General features: G+C 50.9%; 1 protein-coding gene and 1 pseudogene across 1 annotated transcript; one reads left to right on the forward strand and one right to left on the reverse strand.

Moving 5' to 3' along the window:
* Positions 1 to 9,503: 9,503 nt before the first annotated feature.
* Positions 9,504 to 14,287, forward strand: RPS15 (ribosomal protein S15). Its single transcript, XM_048831343.2, has 4 exons — positions 9,504 to 9,586; positions 10,756 to 10,841; positions 11,860 to 12,094; positions 14,118 to 14,287. The coding sequence occupies exons 1-4, from the start codon at positions 9,584 to 9,586 to the stop codon at positions 14,229 to 14,231; spliced, it is 438 nt and encodes a 145-aa protein (XP_048687300.2). The 5' UTR covers positions 9,504 to 9,583; the 3' UTR covers positions 14,232 to 14,287.
* A 4,152-nt stretch (positions 14,288 to 18,439) lies between these two features.
* LOC125627127 (gap junction beta-5 protein-like) lies at positions 18,440 to 20,629 on the reverse strand (annotated as a pseudogene).
* Between the last annotated feature and the right edge of the window lie 5,668 nt (positions 20,630 to 26,297).

Below are 26,297 nucleotides of genomic sequence, written 5' to 3' on the forward strand. Positions count from 1 at the left end.
ACAAATATAACAAACTGTGTGACACTTACGTAGGGAGGAGACAGTTCAAGGAACTCAAACTAAGCCCTTGTGTGTGTCTGTATTTAATTTGGATGCTAGCACTGCCCTCTGATCCCATCTTTAAATGTCACTTGACCATAACTCTTTTTAAAAAAAAAAAAAAATGAAGCTAAATTCTGGATTGTCTTTGCATTGTTTGAACACTCAGCCTTTCTGCTTCTTACACCCAACCACTACTTCTTGTTCTCCAGCCTCAATTGTTCACCTCTGATACTCCTAGGCTCTGAATCAAGAGTCCACTAGCTTCTGCTAACTCCAGGCCTGGCATTTAGTCGAGCGTTGATAATTCTGGGGTAGAGTTAGCTTTTTTTTTTAAATGGGTGAGGCAAGCAGAAAAAAAGTTAAACTGGGATTTTAAATGGTAGGATAGATGCAGAGTGAACAGAGACTCTCCTAGTTGAATAGATAATGCATTGAGAGGTTAACCCCGATTTCTGCCCTCTCCAGAGAAGAATGGTGGTTGTAGCCCTCTGCACCTTCTGTTGAGCCCCCAGTTTTGCAAAAGGAAAAACTGGAGTGACCATGTGAAGCAGGTTCCTCTGCAATTTCTGGCTGTTCTTGGGGCTGGTAAATTAGTTTCTATAGTGGATTCATTTACACTGATTCTCAGTGCTAAAGCATGGTCTCTGGATGTTAAACAGCTTGTGTTTGTATTGTCCAATCACTGTTAAATGGGGAGGGAAAGCAGATTTTGCAGTGGCACTGTGCTCCTGTTGTGCTAGTGTCACAAATGCCACCTCAGCAGCAAGGCAGGCACTGGCAGAAGAGGAACCGCAAAGCTTAAAGCAAAAAACTGCATTGTGGCCAGCGATCTGAATGGAAGGATTTTACATTTGGTCATTTAAAGCAAAGAGTAAAATCCTAGGAGTCTGACTTGAAAGCATTGTACGCTCATGTTGCATTGGTGTAACTGACTGCAACAAAGGGCAGGATAATGGAGAATATCTTAACTCTTCTTTATTTATGCTTTTCATCTTGTATTTCGTGCAGCTTGAATGTTCAAGCTTGACTGGATGTGTTGAATTTCTAGACCGGGTTTGCTTTTCAGTTCTCCTGCACTTCAGCTGTTTGGAATTGCAACATGGCAGGGGAACGTTTTAAATGGTTGCACAGGTTTTGTTTAATAAACCATTAAATCTGTTTGAAGTGCAACTGTGCCCCGCAACAGAAACTGAATCAACCCGTGCTAAGAGCTGAGCCAGCATTTGTCGGCAGCACCTTGGCCTAACACTTGTGTGAATCATCTCACAAAGCATAGCGGGCTGGAGGCTCTCCAAATTCTGTGAGCAAGAGAGAAATGACCCAGCGATGGTATTGGAGGAACAGTTCTATTAGGAAATCTGATCTTGGGCATGTCTTCACTGCACTTAACTCAGGGGTTTGGCAGTTGGGTCTAGACTAGTGAAAGCCCTATCTGACTTCTGGGGGCATGTCCCATAGTTCTCTGTGCTGCTGCAGCAGTAAACTGAGATGCTTTGTGATTCTTCCCCAGTGAATTGCAGGGGACACTCTTGTCTGTTCTGGGCACCTGGAGGGAATTGTGGGAAGGCATTGGAGGACTATCTGTACTTGAGTGATCTGGCCTCATCCAAACTAAAAGTGGGTGAGGACCAATCTGAGTGAAAGCAGCACCCAAGTTCTAATCCATGTCCCCAGCTAGCCTGGGTTCAGAGCACCACCAAATTCAGGTGAGAGGGTGTTGTGTGTGGATTGGAGAGGGCTTAGGGGCAACATCTGAGTAAGAACCCAGGTTAACTCTGACTTGAAGACATACCTCATGTGTGAGACAAATTTATGTACATCTGTGTCTCTGCTCCCTAGATGAGTGGAAAAAGGACAAACAGTTTTATGGTGCCACTGCTGGGAAGCAAGGAGGCAGCAGTTCTGAAACCCATATAAATCTCAGCCTTGCTGCCTCCCTTAGGTTTTCTTTGCCACCTCATCTTGGAAGCACAGAGGCATTGCCTCATCTTTCCTGCTCTCTCCCTCCATCTGGACTAAGGAAGGACTAGGAGACAAGAAAAAAAGAAGAGTAAGGAGAGAAGCCAGACGCCTGAGATTTCTGCTTCAGCCCAGGGGAGAGGATAAAAAGCAAAGCTCCTAGCTCTGAAGCGGAGCATCCTTCTTCATAGGGGTCTCAGCTGGGGCCAGCCATTTAATCAGACATGCTTCCCACCTGAAAATGGCCAAGTGGTCTCCTACTTCTGAAAGGTGGCTACTTGTGTACCTGGGACTAGCACCCTGCCTAAGCCTTCTGCTTTGCTTCATAGCCTACTCAGCTATGCAGCAGCTTCTCTGCCTCCACCTGGACCTCATGTCTTGTTCTGGTAAGTCCTGCACTGGTGGGGATTTCTTTTGCCTGCCCCCCAAATAGCCTCTTGCCCTTTCTCAGTGGGGATTCCCCTCAACCATCTGCTCCTCATCACCTGCTTTTGCTCCAATTTCTGCAGCCTCTTCATCTTCCTGGGATTCCATCCACTTCTTGTCACCCTCCCAAAACTCACCCCTGTCCAGGCAGCTATATGGTTGGTGTGTAAGCATAAGGACTCAAAATCACCTGACAGCCTTGCTCCCAGCCCCTGGCATAGAGAGCAAATTGTAAGCATAGCCAGTGTGTACTGTGATTATGACTATTTGCTGCTTCCCAGGGCCTAGAGGGAGCTATGAAAAGCAGAGCATAAATTAGAGCAGCCCTGAGGCTGCTCTAACTTACACCAAGGGGGCAGGCAGGGCCTCAGGGTACTCAGAACATGGGGAGACCGCAGGTGACACAGTCGCTCTTCCCTTCATATCCCCAAGTACAGGAATGGAGTAATTGAGAATTGGTCCCATTGTGCTATGTTAGATCACTCAGGTTTTATTGAGCCACTGTCATTCAAAATGAAACTATCAAATAGCCGCCTGTCATTTTTCTTTTTTATCTTAAAATGAATTTGGTTAATAACGCTCACAAGGACTCAAATCTATATTCTAGCCAAACAACTAGAATCAAACAGGGATTTTTTTTCTGTGAGAAATGTTGATGAAAATGGAGGGAAACAGTTTTTATGTTTCTCAAACTTTTTCAGCTTTTCTTTGAACAAACAAATTGAAACCTGAACAGTTTTCCATTTTAAACTATTTTTTCCTCCAAAAATTGTAATTTGACCGAAATGGACGCTTTCCCATGAAAATTTCCATTTAGCCAGTAAGGCATTTTTCTGTTAAAAAATGCTTTTTAACAGAAAAATTTTGATCAGCTCCTAACCCAACTTATGAACTTATGCAAAGCATGGGCCGGGTAAATGGTTTGTAGAAACTGCTTAGCCAATACCTAATTCCACACTACTTTTGCCCTCGTTCTCACACTTAACTTTATCATTCAGGTTTTACAACACCCAAAAAGCATTGGTTCCTGATCTCGGTCTCCTGTTATTGGACATTTCCCCATCTCCTTCCCAAGTTGATGGGGAGTGGTTCCAATATTTGTTTCTGGTATGGGCACATGTCTGATCTAAAGTATCTTCTGTGCCACAGGATCCCCAGACACCATTGAATTGCAGCCATCTCTGGGGTGGGTGAAAGGCGACAGCCAGGACTGGCCTACAGTCTAGGGGCGTCTCCTAAAACTTGGGAAATGCCTACTTTGAAACCCACTTCCAGCAAAAACCCCATAAGGTTTGGGCCAGGATCTGTGGGGGCCTAGGGCTGGCCTAGGTGGGTGAATACTTGGCAGGTGGCAGCTACCTCGGGCGTGATGGATTGCAGGTGGGGCATGAAGAGCCAGCCTACCTCCAGGTAGTGGACAGATGGCAGACCTCTCAAGTGTGTTTGCTTGGATTGAGGTCAAGGGGTCAAACATCCCCAGCATGGAATTGTGGCTGGTGGGGCATCTACGTCTGGGGCAGAAGCCAGGCAGGTATGATGGTGGGACAGAGCACCAGGAAGCAGTTATGGGGATTGGGAGACCTGTTGTTACCTGTTGTGGCAGGTCGAGCTGGATGAGGACCTGCATGTGGATGGGGCATGCCACAGGGCCCTGGGCATCTACCCAGAGTAGGTGCCCAGGGTAGCCACCTTGGGAAGTAGCCTATGACAACTGGGGGCTGTGCTCAGCTGGGGCTAGGCTAGGTGGGTGCCCAGAGGGGACTGGGGTAAGCGGGTGCCTGGAGTAGGGTGGAGGAATAAGTAGGGTTGCCAACAGTCCCTTATTTTTTCGTATCTGTGCTGTGTGCTGCAAGAAATACCCTGGTACAGGTAGCTGAATGCTGGTTGTGATCGGGGGTTGGACTAGATGACCTCCTGAGGTCCCTTCCAACCCTGATATTCTATTATTAGTATTAATAATAATAAATACTGGGAGGAGGAGTGGGGCAGGGATGCTAAGAAAACAGCCCCAAGCATTGCTAACCAAGTGTGGGAAGGGGGATAGGGCAGAGGAGATGGGGGGCCAGCCAGGTGAGACCGTAGGGTTGGCCTGGGGTAGGGAGGTGCCCTAGAAATGGACAGGTGAGCCATGAAGCTGCTGGCATCCCACGTGCTGCGCCAGCAGGGATGAGTAAGCCCTGGTCTACACTAGGACTTTAGGTCGAATTTAGCAGCGTTAAATCAATGTAAACCTGCACCCGTCCACACAATGAAGCCCTTTATTTCGACTTAAAGGGCTCTTAAAATCGATTTCCTTACTCAACCCCTGACAAGTGGATTAGCGCTTAAATCGACGTTGCCGGCTCGAATTTGGGGTACTGTGGACACAATTCGATGGTATTGGCCTCCGGGAGCTATCCCAGAGTGCTCCATTATGACCGCTCTGGACAGCACTCTCAACTCAGATGCACTGGCCAGGTAGACAGGAAAAGAACCGCGAACTTTTGAATCTCATTTCCTGTTTGGCCAGCGTGGCAAGCTGCAGGTGACCATGCAGAGCTCATCAGCACAGGTGACCATGATGGAGTCCCAGAATCGCAAAAGAGCTCCAGCATGGACCGAACGGGAGGTACGGGATCTGATCGCTGTTTGGGGAGAGGAATCCTTGCTATCAGAACTCCGTTCCAGTTTTCGAAATGCCAAAACCTTTGTGAAAATCTCCCAGGGCATGAAGGACAGAGGCCATAACAGGGACCCGAAGCAGTGCCGCGTGAAACTGAAGGAGCTGAGGCAAGCCTACCAGAAAACCAGAGAGGCGAACAGCTGCTCTGGGTCAGAGCCCCAAACATGCCGCTTCTATGATGAGCTGCATGCCATTTTAGGGGGTTCAGCCACCACTACCCCAGCCGTGTTGTTTGACTCCTTCAATGGAGATGGAGGCAATACGGAAGCAGGTTTTGGGGACGAAGAAGATGCGGAGGAGGAGGTTGTAGATAGCTCACAGCAAGCAAGCAGAGAAACCGGTTTTCCCGACAGCCAGGAACTGTTTCTCACCCTAGACCTGGAGCCAGTACCCCCCGAACCCACCCAAGGCTGCCTCCTGGACCCAGCAGGCGGAGAAGGGACCTCTGGTGAGTGTACCTTTTAAAATACTATACATGGTTTAAAAGCAAGCATGTGAAAGGATTACTTTGCCCTGGCATTTGCGGTTCTCCTAGATGTAGTCCTAAAGCCTTTGCAAAAGGTTTCTGGGGAGGGCAGCCTTATTGCGTCCTTCATGGTAGGACACTTTACCACTCCAGGCCAGTAACACGTACTCGGGAATCATTGTAGAACAAAGCATTGCAGTGTATGTTTGCTGGCATTCAAACAACATCCGTTCTTTATCTCTCTGTGTTATGCTCAGGAGAGTGAGATATAATTCATGGTCACCTGGTTGAAATAGAGTGCTTTTCTTCAGGGGACACTCAGAGGAGCCCATTCCTGCTGGGCTGTTTGCCTGTGGCTAAACAGAAATGTTCCCTGCTGTTAGCCACAGGGAGGGGGGAAGGTTGAGGGGGTAGTCACGCGGTGGGAGGAGGCAAAATGCGACCTTGTAACGAAAGCACATGTGCTATGTATGTAATGTTAACAGCAAGGTTTACCCTGAAAGAGTGTAGCCACTGTTTTATAAAATGTGTCTTTTTAAATACCACTGTCCCTTTTTTTTTCTCCACCAGCTGCATGTGTTTCAATGATCACAGGATCTTCTCCTTCCCAGAGGCTAGTGAAGCTTAGAAAGAAAAAAAAACGCACTCGCGATGAAATGTTCTCCGAGCTCATGCTGTCCTCCCACACTGACAGAGCACAGACGAATGCGTGGAGGCAAATAATGTCAGAGTGCAGGAAAGCACAAAATGACCGTGAGGAGAGGTGGTGGGCTGAAGAGAGTAAGTGGCGGTCTGAAGAGAGTAAGTGGCAGGCTGAAGACAGGGCTGAAGCTCAAATGTGGCGGCAGCGTGATGAGAGGAGGCAGGATTCAATGCTGAGGCTGCTGCAGGACCAAACCAGTATGCTCCAGTGTATGGTTGAGCTGCAGCAAAGGTAGCTGGAGCACAGACTGCCACTGCTGCCCCTCTGTAACCAACCGCCCTCCTCCCCAAGTTCCATAGCCTCCACACCCAGACACCCAAGAACGCGGTGGGGGGGCCTCCGGCCAACCAGCCACTCCACCACAGAGGATTGACCAAAAAAAAGAAGGCTGTCATTCAATAAATTTTAAAGTTGTAAACTTTTAAAGTGCTGTGCTTAAAGTGCTGTGTGGCATTTTCCTTCCCTCCTCCACCACCCCTCCTGGGCTACCTTGGTAGTCATCCCCCTATTTGTGTGATGAATGCATGGATGTGAAGCAACAATGACTTTATTGCCTCTGCAAGCGGTGATTGAAGGGAGGAGGGGCGGGTGGTTAGCTTACAGGGAAGTAGAGTGAACCAAGGGGCGGGGGGTTTCATCAAGGAGAAACAAACAGAACTTTCACACCGTAGCCTGGCCAGTCATGAAACTGGTTTTCAAAGCTTCTCTGATGCGTACCGTGCCCTCCTGTGCTCTTCTAACCGCCCTGGTGTCTGGCTGCGCGTAACCAGCAGCCAGGCGATTTGCCTCAACCTCCCACCCCGCCATAAACGTCTCCCCCTTACTCTTACAGATATTGTGGAGCACACAGCAAGCAGTAATAACAGTGGGAATATTGGTTTCGCTGAGGTCTAAGCGAGTCAGTAAACTGCGCCAGCGCGCCTTTAAACGTCCAAATGCACATTCTACCACCATTCTGCACTTGCTCAGCCTGTAGTTGAACAGCTCCTGACTACTGTCCAGGCTGCCTGTGTACGGCTTCATGAGCCATGGCATTAAGGGGTAGGCTGGGTCCCCAAGGATACATATAGGCATTTCAACATCCCCAACAGTTATTTTCTGGTCTGGGAATAAAGTCCCTTCCTGCAGCTTTTGAAACAGACCAGAGTTCCTGAAGATGCGAGCATCGTGCACCTTTCCCGGCCATCCCACGTTGATGTTGGTGAAACGTCCCTTGTGATCCACCAGAGCTTGCAGCACTATCGAAAAGTACCCCTTGCGGTTTATGTACTCGGCGGCTTGGTGCTCCGGTGCCAAGATAGGGATATGGGTTCCGTCTATAGCCCCACCACAGTTAGGGAATCCCATTGCAGCAAAGCCATCCACTATGACCTGCACATTTCCCAGGGTCACTACCCTTGATATCAGCAGATCTTTGATTGCGTGGGCTACTTGCATCACAGCAGCCCCCACAGTAGATTTGCCCACTCCAAATTGATTCCCAACTGACCGGTAGCTGTCTGGCGTTGCAAGCTTCCACAGGGCTATCGCCACTCGCTTCTCAACTGTGAGGGCTGCTCTCATCTTGGTATTCATGCGCCTCAGGGCAGGGGAAAGCAAGTCACAAAGTTCCATGAAAGTGCCCTTACGCATGCGAAAGTTTCGCAGCCACTGGGAATCGTCCCAGACCTGCAACACTATGCGGTCCCACCAGTCTGTGCTTGTTTCCCGAGCCCAGAATCGGCGTTCCACAGCATGAACCTGTCCCATTAGCACCATGATGCATGCATTGGCAGGGCCCATGCTTTCAGAGAAATCTGTGTCCATGTCCTGATCACTCACGTGACCGCGCTGACGTCGCCTCCTCGCCCGGTATCGCTTTGCCAGGTTCTGGTGCTGCATATACTGCTGGATAATGCGTGTGGTGTTTAATGTGCTCCTAATTGCCAAAGTGAGCTGAGCGGCCTCCATGCTTGCCTTGGTATGGCGTCCGCACAGAAAAAAGGCGCGGAACGATTGTCTGCCGTTGCTCTGACGGAGGGAGGGGCGACTGACGACACGGCTTACAGGGTTGGCTTCAGGGAGCTAAAATCAACAAAGGGGGTGGCTGTACATCAAGGAGTATTTCAGGCAGGACTTCACGGAGGGTTCCAATAAGAAATGGTGCACCTAAGTTATCGTTCTTATTGGAACAAGGAGGTTAGCCTGGCCTCTGATTGATACATGGCTAGATTTACCTCGCTGCACCTTCTCTGTGAGTGACTGCAGTGTGACCTAGAAGAATGAGTCCCCTAGACAGGGGAGGGGGGGAAGCAAATGAGTACAAAACAAATCTGGTCTATTTCTTGTTTCGATCCACTCCATCTATCTTTTACATCTTTGGCTGGCAGCAGACGGTGCAGAAGGACTGCATGCTATCCACATCTCATGGCTGCTCGGCAGAAGATGGTACAATAGGACTGCTAGCAGTCCGTATCGCCTGCCCGCTCACCATAAGATGGTTCAATAGGACTGACTGCAGGACTAAAGAGAATGACCTGGTCAACTCACTCCAAATTTAGTCCCTGCGCCCATGTCTGCCCAGGCGCTCCCAGCCGCCGTGGCCAGGAGCACCTCGGACATGATGATGATGGCTACCAGTCGTACTGTACTGTCTGCTGCCACAAGGCAAGGGGTTGCTGCTACTGTGTAGCAATGCCGTACCGCGTCTGCCAGCACCCAGGAGACATAGGGTGACGGTTACCTGAGTGGGCTCCATGCTTGCCGTGGTATGGCGTCTGCACAGGTAACTCAGGAAAAAAAGGCGCAAAATGATTGTCTGCCCTTGCTTTCACGGAGGGAGGGAGGGAACGGGGGCCTGACGATATGTACCCAGAACCACCCGCGACAATGTTTTAGCCCCATCAGGCATTGGGATCTCAACCCAGAATTCCAATGGGCAGCGGAGACTGCGGGAACTGTGGGATAGCTACCCACAGTGCAACGCTCCGGAAGTCGACTCTAGCCTCGGTACTGTGGAAGCGCTCCGCCGAGTTAATGCACTTAATGCACTTAGAGCATTTTCTGTGGGGACACACACACTCGAATATATAAAACCGATTTCTAAAAAAACGACTTCTATAAATTCGACCTTATTCCGTAGTGTAGACATACCCTGAGACTCTAACGCCGCTTCCCTCCTCTCCCCGCCCACTTCCCTTTTTTTAGCGGCGGCCCCTTTAAATCTCAGTGAGGGCGGAAACGCCGCGCTGAAGCCGTAGTGGGCGAGGCCTGCCCCTTGCCCTGCTCTCGCGACATCAGGGGCCGCCCGGACGAGATCAGCCTTTTCCGCAGAGACGCGGCCAAGATGGTGGGTGAGGGTGCCATGGGCCGGGGCCCTTAATCCGGCTCCATCCGCTTCGGGGCCGGCTCGGCCGGGGCTCCGGGCGCCGATACCTTCGGAGGGCGCTGCCCCCTGCCCGCCTGGGGCTGTATGGGCGGGGAACGGGCCCGGCTCTGGTTGCAGCCCGGCTCGGGCCCTGGCGGGGACGGGGAGGCACCCGGCTTCTCCGGGGATGGGGCCTGAGCGGAGCGGGCTGGAGAGGAGGGCGGGTGCGTTGTGGGGGGAGGGGGAGCCGGGGAAGGAGGGGGGGGTTGCGATGGGGTAGTTGGGGTGTGTGTTGTGCATGTGTCTTGGGGGGCTGTTGGAGGTGCTGCGGGTACGTGCGGTGTAGGTGGGTGAGGTTGCGTTGTAGGCGGTGTCGGTGACTCTGGGGGGTTTTGTGTTGAGGGAGAGTTGTGTCTTGGGGAGGGGGGGTGTTGTGAGATTGTCTGTGTACAATATGTGGGGCTGAGCATGTGTAAGGTGTGCTGGGGCATGACTGGGCACCCGGGGGGTTGTCTGAATGCCGCATGTCGGTGCAGGGGGGGTGTGTGTGTGTGTGTGTGTTCTGTGTGGGGTGCTGATGGTGGAGGCCGAGGGAACTTGTGTGCCACGCCGGGGAGCTGTGGATTGTTGTAGGGCCAGGCAGGGTGCTGAAGGTGCGTGTGCGGGTCTGTTGTATGTGGAGTGCTGCCACAGGGCTGCGAAGCTTATGGAAGCATGCTGAGCAGGATTGGTTTATGAACCAGGCTAAACTGGTTCCAGATATGTCCAGTAACCAACCTCTTGTAAATATGGATTTGGCCAGTTAAGCCATGTGAATGCTTCACCTTGGGGGGGGGGGGGTGTTTCCTTAGCTCTGCGAGATGGAATGTGTGCTCCAAAGTGAAAGGAGCGTTAATATCGATTTCTGTACCAGTGAATCAGTATGAATAATACAGCATTTATATTGGTTCCTCAGAGCACTTTTACCAAGACTAATGAACTACCATGCATGTGCTCCTCTTCCCCCCCAACACATAAACGTGGGCAATAACTGGGCTGATAAACACAGGGGAGCAGGGCAGCCAAGGTATCTGGCAGAATGTCACAGTCTGCGTAGATGTCTTTGTAATTTGGAGGCCTAATCTGGTTTTCCTCTGGTTCTCTCCATCCAGGCGGAAGTCGAACAGAAGAAGAAACGGACCTTTAGGAAATTCACCTACAGAGGTGTTGATCTGGATCAGCTCCTCGATATGTCCTAGTAAGAAACTCTTGCTTATTGGCACCCTTCTTCTCCACCCCTCCCCCCCACCAGACCAAGCAATGAGGTTATGTTAAGAGATGAAGGCAGGTCTTGTGGTGAGAGCCCAGGACTGGGAATCAAGATATCTAATTCTATGCGACAGACCCGTAGGCCCTGTCTTTGCTGCAGAAGTAGCCAGGCGTAAACAGGATTGTGAAATAGTTTGGGGCCAAGTGTATTATATGACTTCTTTTGTCTCATCTAACAATGAGAGTGGGCCATATTCTGAACCAAGAATACATTGGGATTAAGCTGTGGTTACTTAATTTGGATAGAACAGCTTTTTTGCTATCCACTCAGGCAAAAACCTTTATAACAAGACCATGCCTTCTGTTTAGTTTCCCCATCTATAAAATAAAGATACTATCAGTCTTTCTCCTGGAGACTTAATTCGGGTAAATGCATTCATATTGGTAATGTGACCTGGAATCTTTGAGTACAAAGGACTATCGAAAAGCAACATTTTGTTGTCCGCTACTTTACTTGAGTGTTCTTATAGAAGTAATTTGCTATGTTCATTCATATTTCTGGTATCCTTAATTTGGACCAAGCATGTGGGAGATGGGGTGGTGTCAAGATGGGGCCACTCCCCCAGCATTCCGTGGGCCCAGAACTGTGTGGGGGAGAGGCCCTAACTCTGAGGGCGCTAGGACCCAGGTGGGGTGCAGCTGCTGAGAGGAGCCATAGACCCCAGCTTGCAGGAAGGGAAGTTGCCAGAGCAGGGACCTCTGGCCATTCAGAAAACTTTCTACAGTTTCTCTGGACTTTCGGCTGCCCTGCATACTAGACTACAGATTTGCTCGCTCCTGAATCTTTCCAAACTGAACAGATGATAATTCTATCCTCCCACGGCTGGCAATAGAACCCAGGAGTCCCTGGCGCCAGGTCCGGTGTTTCACTCCTTTCCTCACTGAATCTAAATATTACATGTGAGCTGACTCTTCTTTAGCTGATCTGGTCCTTTTTGTTATTTCAGTGAGCAGCTGATGCAGCTGTACAGTGCCCGCCAGCGCAGGCGTCTGAACCGCGGCCTGCGGCGTAAGCAGCATTCCCTCCTGAAGCGCCTTCGCAAGGCCAAGAAGGAGGCCCCTCCCATGGAGAAGCCAGAGGTAGTCAAAACTCACCTGCGCGACATGATCATCCTCCCCGAGATGGTGGGCAGCATGGTTGGCGTATACAACGGCAAAACCTTCAACCAGGTGGAAATCAAGGTGAGCCATGCAGGAGCGAAAGGTTTAAATACTGCCTGACAGCAGCAGAAACTTACCAGCATCCTGCTTGCTTAGGCCCCGTCCCTGCTCCTGAAATTTCCTGCGGTGGATTGATTTTGAAAGTGTAAGCCATTTGCCCTTTAATTTGCTTGAACTTCTGTTCCAGTTGGGGCCTTGGCCTGTTCTGCCTCTTGGAGGAGAGTCTTTGTGCATGACGCTTTAACACCAGTGAAAGACAGATTGTTGTGGGAGCTTTTTGTTTTTTTAAAAAAAACCCAAACTTTGTTGTCATTCTCTATTTTCTTTTGAGGAGGTGGTGTCTGACTTTGGGGAATGTGCTACATACAAGGCTTTTTCTTCTTAGCTTGTTAAGACCTAGGCTGAAGCTTTGCAAGAGGTTCCTTGCCCTTCTGGTAATTCAGTGAATGAATCAGTTGTGCATAGTGCTGCGGTGTACGAGAGAAGTAACTGGGGGAAGGATCTGTCGGCAGTGCAACAAAAAGCTTGCTCTTAACTTGGCTAAGCTAAGGAGATTAAGAACATGTTGCTTCTTGCAGTGTAGACAGACCCTTTGCGGCAGTCCTGTACCCCCTCACCCCTACGCTCACCTGCCTGGTGGTGGCAGGGCAAGAGCTCAGTTACAGAGCCACAGTGTGTCTTGCTGTATCGAGAAGTCCAACTTGCAAATCTAACTGGAAATGAAGTAGCCAGCAGGTGCAGTGTGGTGTGATCTGAGGTTACGAGGAAGGATTAAACAACTGACCAACGTTTTCTTTGCCTGCTTCGTTTGTGGTTGAAATCTAACCTGCAAACCTGCGGAAGGCTTAGGGTAGATCGACCTGTTTGGTCTCTCTGGTTGGGGGAATGTTTGAGTTGTACACTTGGGGGGGTGATTTTTTTTTTTTTAAAGGCACAGGTGGCAGTTAGATGTGAAATGGGAGTGAGACACCTGGGATACTAACTCATAATGGCCACTTGTGCCTTTGAACATCTCCGCCTTTGGCTGTCTATCAGTGTGGATTGCTGTAGCTAATTGCAGTGGCCTAAGCAACGCCCAAGCCACATTTACAGTAGACGTTCCTTACCACTGTAGTTATATTGGTAAGTGCTCCTAGCAGGGACGCAGCTAATGCCAGCAAAACTGCGCTTTTATTGACCGCTTAGCCCACCCCAAGCAAAACAAGCATTACTGGTGTAAGTGCATGTGCATTACTATCTGTCAGGGATCACACCTTTTCACACCCCTGACGGACACAGCTGTGTCAACAGACGTCTGTAGTGTAGGAATAGTCTTGTCTGCCAGGGCGGTGGGAGTGCTGTCTGGGTAGGGGGAAGGAGAGGCGTTTTTGAATGTGAGGAAGAGGAGGATTTGCAGCTGTGGCTAGGGCTGGCTGAATATTAAAAGAAAAAAATTCCCTCTGGTGTTTTACCCCCGTTTATTTGATTTCTGTCAGCGTTCACCTACGGGTAGGTTTCTGTGAGCACAGAGGCTTGTGAATGTTTCTCTTTCTCTCACGTGCGCACACCAGAAACATTTGTGCAGCTGTCTCTACAGCATTGTTGATTTGGGAGCCCTCAGGCAGGGAGAAGGAGCAATACTGTGCCACTGGGTGCCCAGTTGCAGGGAAGTGGCCGGGTGTGACTTGTGCTTGCTCAAAACAATAGTAGCAGTGAACTCTGGAGCAGTCTGAAGGCTGAAACATTCACATTGTTGTTCAATGAAAGATCAGTCAGTCCTCCTGGATAATTTGGGCACAGAAAGAGGGCTACATTAATTGAATTGGCTACAAATGGCATGCCCATCTCTGCCTGTACCAAGCACCTGATAGATGTGGGTGGAGGTATTGCATTTTTAAAGAGTAGTTCTAAACAGTCATCCTAGAGCTCTGAGCCATGAAATCCAACTTGTCTTCGGATGCTCTTCAAGGTCTTTGCAGGGTACTCTCCTGTTTTAGGCTCTCGGCTGCTTGTCACGTCAGATCAGTCGTGTTTCTGAATAGTCACCCTGTCTTTTCTCTTGCAGCCCGAGATGATTGGCCACTACCTGGGCGAGTTTTCCATCACTTACAAGCCAGTGAAACACGGCAGACCTGGTATCGGTGCCACCCACTCATCTAGGTTCATTCCTCTGAAGTAAATGATGCTTCGGGAAAATGTTTTCTATATGTAAATAAAGAAAATGCTCCTGCCCGACACTGTCTCTGGTCCCTCTCTGGGTAGGGTCTTGAAAATTTCCCTTCCATTTGGGCTGAAGCTAAATGCCACTAGGAGTTTGTGTGTAGGCCTGGGGATTCTGTAGAGAATCTGAGTCCGTGTCTGCATAAGCTCACTGAAAATGCTTTGTGGTGTGCAACCGGGGGCAAGTCAGGTGGAGTATGGGATACTCCACGTGCCTTGTCCCCAGCTGCACAGCTTGTTGGTCAAGGAATGCCATCTCTGGTGGTGGGTGGGAGGGGGAGCCCTAATAAGCCTCTTTGCAGGTCTGATAAGAATTTTTTCAGTGTTTCTTCTTTTTTATTTTTAACACGAGAAATTCCAGTGCGGTCGAGCCCGGGGAGACTGACTTGAAAATGGGTGAAATGGCATCACAACTGCTAAATGTGAAAGTTGAAATATAGGGGGAAGATGTCTTACGCAGACTGTTCTAGAACTTTTACTGATTCCAGTCACCATTTGGAGTAGCGATGTCCCTGATAAGATTCGAGACCCTCTCGTCAACGAAGGGATGAGAGCTCATTATAAACAACCCATATTCTCCTGCAAGACTAGAATTGACCGTCTTGGTACTTAAAAAGCAGGAGTAAAATCCTTTCACACCTCTTTATGGTATGATGGGGGTGGGGGGCAGGCTATGTACCCAGTCTTCTGGAATCTTGCATGGTCACCTTTTAAGTATATATTGAATATAAAAGGGAGGCAGAGATCAGGTTTATTGGCTGGTAGATGTTCTAGTCTGAGGAATGCACTCTGGATTCTTCGATGTCAATATCCTCTTCCTCTAAAAATTGTTAGTACGGTATCACTGCCTCTTTGAAAGCTATTGAGTGTTTTTTGGTTTGGTGTCCCAAGTATGTTCCCCTCCTGTGCACAGCTGCTTTCTGTCCTAGGGCCTTTCTTGTTACTTCCATGAAGATGCTGATAGAGTAAACAAATGTGGTGATTACCCTGAACATCTGAAGGATGTAAGAATCTGTGGCTGACAGAAAAGGATGAAAATAATTTTTTTCCAAGCTTCCATGACTTCCAAAAACATTTAATATATCACAATAAACCCTTTAGGCCAATGATGCATCCCAGGGTGCAGAAAAATCTCATCTGGCATAATCTCTGGGTAAATGCTAAAGAACAACACTGAAGATGGACTAGAAATGTGAATGCATCTTTTCCTTACATGGTCTGCCATGGGAAATCCCGTGCTGATTTCAGTAATTGTACCCTTGAGAGGTCCTGAATCCTTTCCCACTAAAAACAAACACCTGTATGGAAACTAATCAGAGTGGTTTCAGTGTTGGGTGTGTGTAAAATCAGAAAGAAAAACAACATTGAATAAATGAAACCCTAATGGGACTTGTCTAAAGTACCATGTCCTAAGCATGCTTCCCTACAGCTGCATTGCTTTCTGTAGCACAATCTGAAAAGTAATTGATACTCCATGGAAACAGGATTTTACTAAAGGTTCCCGATGGCAGAAGCATGGTTATAAAAGGGCTTGTGTATTCAGACCCTGGTTCTCCAGTCTTCAGTCCTCCTGACACAGCTCTAGTCTCATCAGTTTTTCCTTCTCTTATCTAGTAATATTAAGGTCAAACAGAAGTCCACGTGGTTTGCCATGGCTGTTTGTTCTAGGGTCTAATCCCAAGTGGGTTCAACAGATTCCCCTCTGCGTGTGGCAGCAGGTGTATGAAACATCAGTCAATGACCCAAACAAACGGTAGCCCTTTTCCTTGTTCTGCAAGCCACTGGGTAGTTCTGGTGTCCCTCCATTCCCTCAGACTAAAATGCAGAGTTTTGGGAGCTTCCTCTAATTATGCCTCATGGAAAACATGTTTTAAAACACAGGGGTTGGAGCAACCTGGCTCCTTTTCTTCTTCAAACTACTGAGGTCTCCCTTTGGCCTGTGCTTTTATAATCTTGCAAGCTAAGTGAGGTCAGGCTTGGATACCTCTCGCACACTACAGCTAGAGGCGGTTGGGTTGAATCCTGGGCGGTAGGGAGAATAACTCCTCTAACTCTAGTGTGCCTAGGATGAAGCTTTCTGACTGTTCTATAAGCCCTATAACTGAGGCTGGTAATGCCACTTTCCCAGCCACGTTTAACGGCTGCCATGTTTCTCCCCAAAGATCCCTGCACTCCAGTGGTAGGTTGATTTGTAAACTAGCCTGGAGCATTTGGGGCTGAAAGATGCTACACAGTGGTCTCGCATCAATTGCTGTCCATTCGGTTCCCCATGCAGGGGCTTGGTAATGAACATAGCAAATTCGGCTCAGGTCAACCAGAACCAGAATGGTAACTACTCTGATGGCTGTTTGATGGCCCGTGTGAAAAATACAGGTGGGTCTCATTCCATTTCCTATTGGACATGCGTCCACAATATCACCATCATTGTAGTTTCAGCAGAGAAGTCGGGGGACTTGGACACCCTCAAAAAGATGGTCTTTCTACAGCCAGGCCAAGAGATTTATTTGTATTACTAAAAGAAAAGGAGTACTTGTGGCACCTTAGAGACTAACCAATTTATTTGAGCATGAGCTTTCGTGAGCTACAGCTCACTTCATCAGATGTTTACCGTGGAAACTGCAGCAGACTTTATATACACACAGAGAATATGAAACAATACCTCCTCCCACCCCACTGTCCTGCTGGTAATAGCTTATCTAAAGTGATCAACAGGTGGGCCATTTCCAGCACAAATCCAGGTTTTCTCAGCCTGTTTCCTCTTGTTTTTTCCTACCCCCCCCCCCCCCAGATGTTCTGGTTTAACTTGGATTTAAACTTGGAGAGTGGTCAGTTTAGATGAGCTATTACCAGCAGGAGAGTGAGTTTGTGTGTGTATGGGGGTGGGGGGGATGTGAGAAAACCTTGATCTATGCAGGAAATAGCCCGACTTGATTATGCAAAGAGTTGTCACTTTGGATGGGCTAGCACCAGCAGGAGAGTGAATTTGTGTGGGGGGTGGAGGGTGAGAAAACCTGGATTTGTGCTGGAAATGGCCCACCTGTTGATCACTTTAGATAAGCTATTACCAGCAGGACAGTGGGGTGGGAGGAGGTATTGTTTCATATTCTCTGTGTGTATATAAAGTCTGCTGCAGTTTCCACGGTAAACATCTGATGAAGTGAGCTGTAGCTCACGAAAGCTCATGCTCAAATAAATTGGTTAGTCTCTAAGGTGCCACAAGTACTCCTTTTCTTTTTGCGAATACAGACTAACACGGCTGTTCCTCTGAAATTTGTATTACTGTACCCCCTAGGAGCCTTACTCCTGGAGCAGGACCCTATTGTGCCAGGTGCGGTACAGACATAGGACAAAAAGCTGGCCCATGCCCCAAGGAGTCTACAGTTAAATATGACAAGATACAGACAGGTGTGTTAGTGGGAAGCTCATATCACTGTTCTCTGTGCTGTATCTGTTTCCGGCTTGGCCTCGATCTACCAATCTAGGACCTTTCACCAATGCTAGATTTACCTCCCCCACCAAAACAACTGCTGCAGCCTTCTTGCCCGGCCCAGCGCCCGTGGTGAATACATCATGGCTGCCCTGCATTTACTTGCTCTTTGTTGGCGCTAGCATCTGGTGGAACGTACGATGGGGGCGTCAGGTCAGTTAGCAGCGGGGTTCAAAAGGGGATCTTTGTGGCTGGTTCTGAAAAGCCTTTTCATGCTCTACCGGCTTTGTTCTCTTTGGAGTAGCCTAGCTTCAAAAAGGGGCTTTGCACCCTCCCCTTGTCCCTGAATGACTGCCTGTCCAGGAGCTTAAATAATAACCCAGGACTTGGATGGCTTTGGAAAGGAGAGAACTGCGTTGCCTGGTGTCGGAATGTCCTTTGTGCACCAAACCTAATCTCCATGTGAATGGCCAGGGACAGGCATTCACTGCTAAGATGTAGCTCTTGCATCCGTTGCACCCGTTTGTTTTCCAGGTACCCCAGCAATGGTCTGAGTAAAGAACGCAGCTCTCTTAACCCACGAGGAGCATCAGCGCCAAAGAAGTTGTACTGCGCCATCCTGCATGATAACGAGACCCCGGGGATGGCACAGCAAAGTGGCTGGCGCGTGGGGCAGTGGGATCCCCGAAGGGGAAGAGCAGTTCCCTGTGCCCGGTGTGTTTGCCCGCTACTCTTAACACCATTTTCTGCTTCATCCAGCAGAACTGTGTGGCCAGGTGTTTTACGCTCTATAGATCACGCCGGTGCATTGCCTCTGGGAGGCATGAGCGTACGTGGCCGTTACCATGGCTCCAGAAACTGTCTGGAAGACTGATGTTTGCCCAGGCTGTTGTAAAACCGCATGACCTCCAGGCTACCCCGCCTGAGAGCCAGAAGGATATTTGCAGGCCAGGCTGGCTTGCAGCCGGGTAATGTTTTTTGGCCAGCAGATGTCGCTGTGAGATTATTCCCATTTGGTCAATATTTCTGGAGATCATGTGAAATTTGCTTACTGCCTCTTTCTCTTTGACCAGTGATCAGAGAGGATTTGCATTGCAAAATCCTTCCTCTGAAGCAGCAGTGTGGGTTTGGCTGCTGGGGTCAGAGCTTTTAGCCCTTCCTGAGATGAAGAGTCTAAATCAGATGCATGACTCTCAGCTAGAATTTGGATGCACAACTTGAAATTCCCTAGCAGCTTTTTAGGGTTCATTTGGCTCTTCTCTATTGTCTTTTCTCAACGCACTTTCGAACACACCTGGCTTTTAAATGTAGCAGCCGGAGAAGCCATCCACATCCAGCTCCTGCCAGTGCAGGGTGGCTCTCCAGGGAGGAAGGCGGTTTGGGGTAGGCGTGGGCCTGGGCCTTCTTGGCTCTGCTACAGGCTTCTTGGGTGATCTTGGTCAAATCATTGCACTTACCCTGCACCTCCATTCTCTAAGATGAGGCTAATATTTCCATGCGCTGTAGAGGGGTGGTGAGCATAAACGCTAATGGAGGCCTGCTGATGTGGGCCATGTGAGTAGATAAACAGAGCTTTCTCTGCTCCAACTCTAAATGTCTTTAACCACGAGCCCTTTCTCAGTTCCCTTTGGGAGCTTATTTCACACAATCAGCTCTGCCCTTTAGCATATGTTTCCAGTTATCTGGCTTAAATTCCCCCATCTAAATGTCACCCTATTAGCTGTATCATGGTAGCACCCAGGGGCCCTCGATATGGCGCCAGGCCCCATCGTGCTAGGTGCTGTATAAACAGCACAAAGAAACAGTCCTTGTCCCAAAGAGCTGCCATCCTTTGTTACGTAAGGGTCTGATCTTCTGTTGGGGATCATTTCGGAGTCGCTTAAATTGTCACTCTTGTGTGAGATCGATGGTGCAATAACAAAACCCGTGACCCTTACTCCTATATACATCCCCTCCACCACCATCCTCATTCTCCCTCTGGGGTGATTATGCAACTCACCCTCACACAGAGTGTGCCTTTGTCCCCTGCTAGCGGCTGGATAATAGCCTAGTGGTGCTATCAGCTGGAGGAGTTACTCCTTTAGCTCAAGCAATAGTGGCTCCTCCTTGTTAGCACTGAAAGTCATGGGCTCAACCCTTGCTGGTGACCCAGAGGAGTCACCGTGATACCTGGCCAGTTACACGCATGGTTTCCTGGCTGTGCTTTTTCGCGGAGCTTTTCCAGAAGCCTCCTGGAAGATCTGAACGGCGGCGTGCTGCATCCCCAGCAGGCTGAACAGGAGACAAGCCCAGGAGGAGCCGGCCATGAAGTGGTTAAAGATGTCCTTCTCCCTGGCATTCAGAATGGCACAGGTCACGGCTGGCGGGCAGGCAGAGGGAGGGCATTGCACTAGCGCGGGGAAGTGGCTGTAAAGCATGTGGAATGTCACCAGGAAGATGCCTTCTAGGACAGCCTTGGCCAAGAGACTTCCCAAGAGCAGCCAGAGCCGCTGCTGCTTACCCCGGGGCTTGGGCTGCAGCCAGCTGCCCTTGGCCTCGCCGTGTGGGCGGAAGTGCCAGGAGCTGGCCAGAGCATGGCTGAAGATCACCACCAGCAGCAGGGCAAACAGGCTGCAGGGCGAGATGGGGAAGGCGGCGTCGAAGCAGGTGCGGTGGCAGCTCTCCGCGCTGGCGTTGCAGGGCCAAGTCTCCCACCTCGTCCCGCCACAGGGTCCTGGCTCCAACCGCCATGGCACCCAGCCGCAGCGTGAAGACCCCGGCCAAGCCAGCCCCACGCAGGCCGGGGGGTGTGCCTGCTGGTGCCGCTCCACGGGCTCGCGACGGTGTCCAACCCCATGGCAGCCTGTGGGCGGAGGAGGAGAGATGTAGGTGGGTCGTGCAGAGGAGTATACACGGTACGTGGCCTTTAGGGAGCACGGGGAGGGGAGAAATGGGCCAGAACCCTCTGGATGACATTAGAGATCAGCCCAGTCGGAGTCTTAGAAATACTGTCTCATGGATGGAAAGGGTGTTCGAGAGGAAGGCCAGGCGAATGATTAAGGCGCGGGCGTGGTCACTGGGGGACCTGGCACTGTCACTGACCTGCTGGGTGACCTTGGGCAAGTCACTTCCCTACTCTGTGCCTCAGTTTCCCGTCCCACCCTTTGTCTATCTGGTGTGTTTAGATTGCCAGCTCTGTGAGGCAGGGCCAGTCTCACTGTATCAGTGCAGCACGATGGGGCCCAGCTCCTAGGCTCGGATAGTACATTTAGGACATGTACCCTGTCTGGGTGCATGCCCTTGCGGGAGGGAGAGCTCAGTGGTTTGATCATTGGCCTCCTAAACCCAGGGTTGTGAGATCAATCCTTGAGGGGGCTATTTAAGGATCAGGCAAAAATTGGGGATTGGTCCTGCTTTGAGCAGGGGGTTCGACTAGGTGATCTCCTGAGGTCCCTTCCAACCCTGATATTCTATGATTCTACCAGAGAGGACTTCACTGCCACAGACAGCCAGGTAACGAGCTGCTCCGGCTGGAAGGATCAGGTCTTTGAGGCTCAGAAGGAGCAGCTCAGAGCTGCTCAGCATTAGCCGGGATGAAGGAGCTGGCAGAACGTGGGCTGGGCCTCTGAGCAGGGATGGTGGGAGCAGTCTGCCTGCTTCCCTAGGGGGAGAGTGACCCAAAGTGGGAATATTTTGTAATGGTTTTGAGTCCTGTTTGTGCCTCAGTTTCCCCATGTGCTGCATTGTTACCCAGTGGGGATGGAAAAGGACTGTTTGCTTTCGGGGCAGGCAAAGAGACTTAGGTATGGGTGTTGCCTGGCTGTCTGGGCCTTAGTCTCCAATAAATGGAGCATCTGAGAAGACAGTGGTGAATCCAGTCGCCAGGACATTGGAACCTAGCAACCAACAACCCCGAGGGATATGGACTTCCCGTCGCTCCTCAGGGCAGATGAACAATTCCACCAGCTCGAGATCAAAGGACTGGAGAGGGTGAGGTGTGGAGGTAAGAGTTGGCTGCTGGAAGGAGTCAGGGCTCTCTCAAAGGAGGTCAGACAGAAAGACAGACAGAGCCTGAACCAAGGGGTTCCCTACAGCATCCTGGGCTCTGGGCTAACCAGAATGGGCTCTGCTTTACCCTTCAGTTCTCTAGCCTACCCAAAGAACTTCCTAGGCTGGGTTCCAGTTAATGGAGGAACCGGACTCTCCCAGCGCCGTGTGGGTGTCACTGTAAACGCTGGGCGAGGTGTGTTAATCCCTGCAGACAGGAAAGTCTCCCTCAGGGGACTCGCTGAATGGAGCTCACGGTGTGAACCAAGGCCCAGAGGTCCAGCTGCCTGGCTTCCCTGGGAGGCAGAGTGAGACGCCCTAGGGGGTCTGGCGCATTGAAGGGGCTCCTCTTAGAGACAGTGCCAAGGCTGGGTCTATAGCACCGATCCTGTGGAGCCGAGAGACAGAGCCTCTGCTTGCCTGACCCACGTCAGTCCTGGGACAGACGTGGGCCTGGCAGAGAAGCTGCAGTGGGCACAGACCTGACCATGGCACGGAGGCTGCACCGGCCTTTGGCTAGATGATCTCTTCCAGGCAGTGAATGAAGATCAGGTATTGTCTCTGGTGCTACGTTGTTTGATCTGTCGATACCACCGATGGCGAGGTGCTGGAAACTCACTCGCAAACCCTAGTGCGGATAGATGGGGGCTGCATGTTCCTACCTCCCTGAGACCCGACAGAGGGAAGACTCTGAATGATTTGCTTTTCTGCCTCAAAGCCTGTCTCACGTGGCATCTGCAGGGCTCCAACTTCTCTTCCCTCCCGGAGGAGTAACCTGAGGCACAGAGAGGAGAAATGGCACTCATTTACCCAGCTTGTCATTGATAGGGAGTCCTGGATCCCAGCCCCGTCTATTCTAGCCCCTAGACCCAATGCCCCTCCCAGAGCTGGCAAGAGAACCCAGGGGTCCTGACTTCCAGCCCCCTGTTCTGAGCCACTAGTCCTAATTGCCCGAGGAGGACGCAGCACCCAGGAGGCCTGTTTCCCATTCCTTGCTCCCTTGCTACGGCGAGGTTCCAAGGAATGGTTCTGGGGGCACCGGGGTGACCTTGCCCCTTGCAGCTTTGGAGGAGAGCTCTCCTCCTCCCGCGTCTCTGGGCCCTTCCTGCAGACCAACCTGCCTGTTCCCCGGTGGGTTCTTTAACAGGCTCGTTGGAGGCTGTCACGTGACAATGATTTCTGCTGGCCCATCAAAGCAGGGACCCTGGTGGAGCTTCCACCTGCCCCCCACCCCCGGTCAGTGATGGGAGGGGAAGCTGCTGTTCTTCTTGCATCTCTGCATCAGTTTGTCAGGTTTTCATGCCTCGTGGTCCTGATCAGAGCCCCAGGGGCCTTTCCCTGTATTCAGAGCTATGGCTCCATCACTCTCTAAACTTGGCACAGTGCAAGGCCTGGCCCTCACCCGCTGAGCTGCTCTGGTAAGCCTCATGCTGGCCATCTTGATTGGCTGAGATTGTACCAGGCCTGGCTAGTGGGAGAATGGCTATTGCTGGTCCTGTGGCCTGGGAGCTAGGAGACCTGGGTTCTATTCCTGCCACTGGCCTGCTGGCTGACTGTAGGCAAGTCCCTGCCCTTCCCTGTGCCCCAGTTTCCTCTCCTGCCCCTTTGTATATTTAGACCGGGAGCTCTTTGGGGCAGGAATGGTTTCATTCCATCTGTGCAGCGCCTGACACAATGGGGCCCTGATCTCAGCTGGGACTTCAAATTGTCATCTTAGTTATTAAGACAGTTGAAATCAGACAAAGAGAAATGGGCGGACGGTGGGAGGAGAAGGCTACCCCCGTGGAAAGCTGACAGCTGATCCTTGGGAGGGGGAGGAGGGGCTTTAACTAGGGAGCCAATTAGTCAAAGTCATCATCAGTCTCTGCGCAGGAGTGGCCCAGGCATGGAATACTTTGTACTTGAGGAGTGAGGGGCAATGGGGTGGGTTTGGACTGTGGGGCAGCAGCAGAGCTGAGGGTGGGGATCCCAGAGCAGGACTAACAGGGGGGCTGCAGTTCAGGGCGTTGGCAGAGCTGTGTACGGGAAAGCCCAGGACTGGAATAGCCGGGGGAGGGGCGGCGGGGGGGGGGCAGTGGGTGCCAGGAGCGAGGAGCAGGGGCTGAAGAAAGCGTGTGCAGTCGGTGGCCAGCGCGCCCAGCCCCGGCCGCTCGGAGGCAAAGGAGATTAATGTGGCCGGAGCCGGCGGCTACGGAGTCCAGGCAGGGCACACGCCTCCGTTCAACGCTATTGAGCCCCTTGGGGTCTGGCTGGAGCTGCTCTTGGAACCCTCCATGAACTGCGCTAATCGGCCAGGCTGGGGCTGGGGCTGGGGCTGGGGGGGGCAGAGAGAGGAAACCTCCCAGATCGTGGGTAAAATGCCCTGACATGGAGACGAGCTGCAGAGAAGGGGGCAGATTACGGCCAGCCCTGCCTCGCTGCTCAAGGGGAAGAGAGAGGAGAGGCAAGAGCGGTGCTGGATTCTCAGCTGAGCCCCTTCTGGCCTCCCCCTGCAGCCTGTGTCTGAACTTTTCCAAAGTGCTCGCTAGTTGGGTGCCTCCGTTTTGGGGGGGCCCAGCCCTCATGAGACACCTTCAAAGAGGTGTCATTTTTTTTTTCCTTCCAGGAAGCGTCTAGCTCTCTCCCTCTGGAAATCAAGCCCTTTCTGGGGTCTTGAGTGGGGTGCCCAGACTCACTTTTTAGAAAATGGTGACTGTTGGATTGACCCCTAATCAGATCCCTTCCTCTCTCGCTAACCCCAACCAAAAATAATGATCCAGACCCTCAAAATCCTGAGACTGGTTTAGAAATCAGGAGATTTAAAATAACACGTGGGCTCTTTTCCCTGTCTCCTGGTTTCTCAGCCTTTAGCCTCCCCGCCAGTCAGATTTTCATGCTCTTCTCTGCAACCGGAAGGGCCTGACACAGTCATACAGGCTCAGACCAAGGGTCCATCTAGCCAGGGTCCTGTCTTCTGACAGTGGCCAGTGCCAGGTGCCCCAGAGGGAATGAACAGAACAGGGAATCATCCAGTGATCCATCCCCTGTCGCTCATTCCCAGCTTCTGGCAAAGAGAGGCTAGGGACACGATCCCTGCCCATCCTGGCTAATAGCCATTGATGGGCCTATCCTCCATGAACGTATCTAGTTCTTTTTAGAATCCCGGTATAAGTTTGGCCTTCACAACAACCCCTGGCAAGGAGTTCCACAGGTTGACTGCACGCTGTGTGACGGAAATACTTCCTTTCGTTTGTTTTAAACCTGCTGCCTATTCATTTCATTGGGTGACCCCTGGTTCCTGTGTTATGAGAAGGGGTAAATAGCACTTCCTGATTCACTGTCTTCACCAGTCAAGATTTTATAGACCTCTAGCCTATCCTCCCTCAGTCGTCTCTTTTCCACTTAATCATGTGGACCAAAGTGCTGGGGCTTCAAGAAAAGTGTGCGATGCCGTGAGAGACAGCAGTGCTGCCTTCCTCTTTCACAAAATAACAGGCCAGATCCTCCCTGGGGGTACATTAGCCTAATTTGGAAGGCAATGGGAGCGACCCCGGTTTACACCTGTTGGGGACGTGGCCAGTTAGTTACTGTCCAGGGGCAGGGCAGGGCAGGGCAGAAGTGGGAAAACTAAGGAGGAGGATCCAACCCAGCTTCCCCTTTACCTGGGAGTTTGCATCAAGGTCGTTAGAGTTTGTTCAGTGAAATCTCCTGGAGTTGCATGGTCCTTTCCTGCGGCACCATTCTCAACCCTTCTCCTCCCAGGAACTGAGGACACCAGGAAATGCCCAGGGACCTCTCCCGCTGCTGCTTTGTTTTGCTGTAAATAGCGGGGGGGTGGAGTAGCATGCAAGGTGCAGGCGTGTTCATGGCTCGGGCTGGTTTGGAGCAGCCAGGACTGGGCAAGAGGTTAGAACAGAACTGACCAGGAGCCCTCAGGAGGGGAAGGGAGCAGGATGTGATTGCACAGGCAGGGAGGCTGCAAGGTCCTTCAATTCACCTCTGTACTTCTGGCACACGAGAGGTGTAAGCACGGGGAGAGTGGCCTGATTTTAAACTTAGACCCTGTTCTGTGCCACCGTTAGGGCAGGGGTGGGGGTCTTTGCCGAGAACTGCTCTGAAGTCTTAGGTCCGATTTCTATGCTCCAGGGCACAAGTGTAGCTGAGGATCAGGAATATCCCCTTCTGACACACATCCTGTAGGATCCTGCAAGGTCCAGGTGTTGATTTTGCAGCTTACAAAACCCCTGTTCCCCTTTATGCCCCGGCTTTGTAAAGGCTGGGACAAGGGGCGAAAGAGAAGCAGTCTCGCTGCCCAACAGGAGGGTATAAAGGGAGGAAATCACCCTGATAGGCTGAGGTAGTGGAAGGGCTGGACTAGGACTCCTGGGTTGTACTCCCAGCTCTGGGAAGGGCATGCGGTCTGGAGATGAGAAGGGAGTGGCATTGGGGTCAGGACTCCTGTGTTCTATTTTTTGGCTCTGCCTCTCACTCACTGGCTCACCTTTCCCGCACCTCAGTTTCCCCCATCTGTAAAATGAGGACAGTGAAATTTAACCCCTCCTTGCGAAGGGGCTTTAAGATCTAGGGATCGAA

The sequence above is a fragment of the Caretta caretta genome, chromosome 25 (assembly GCF_965140235.1).
Source record: "Caretta caretta isolate rCarCar2 chromosome 25, rCarCar1.hap1, whole genome shotgun sequence".
Taxonomy (NCBI): domain Eukaryota; kingdom Metazoa; phylum Chordata; order Testudines; family Cheloniidae; genus Caretta; species Caretta caretta.

Bases quoted from the DNA above. Each gene is read 5' to 3' on its own strand.
- RPS15 (XM_048831343.2), top strand. The intron at 10,842-11,859 runs GTAAGAAACTCT...TTGTTATTTCAG, and splicing joins CAGCTCCTCGATATGTCCTA to TGAGCAGCTGATGCAGCTGT. The intron at 12,095-14,117 runs GTGAGCCATGCA...TTTCTCTTGCAG, and splicing joins TCAACCAGGTGGAAATCAAG to CCCGAGATGATTGGCCACTA.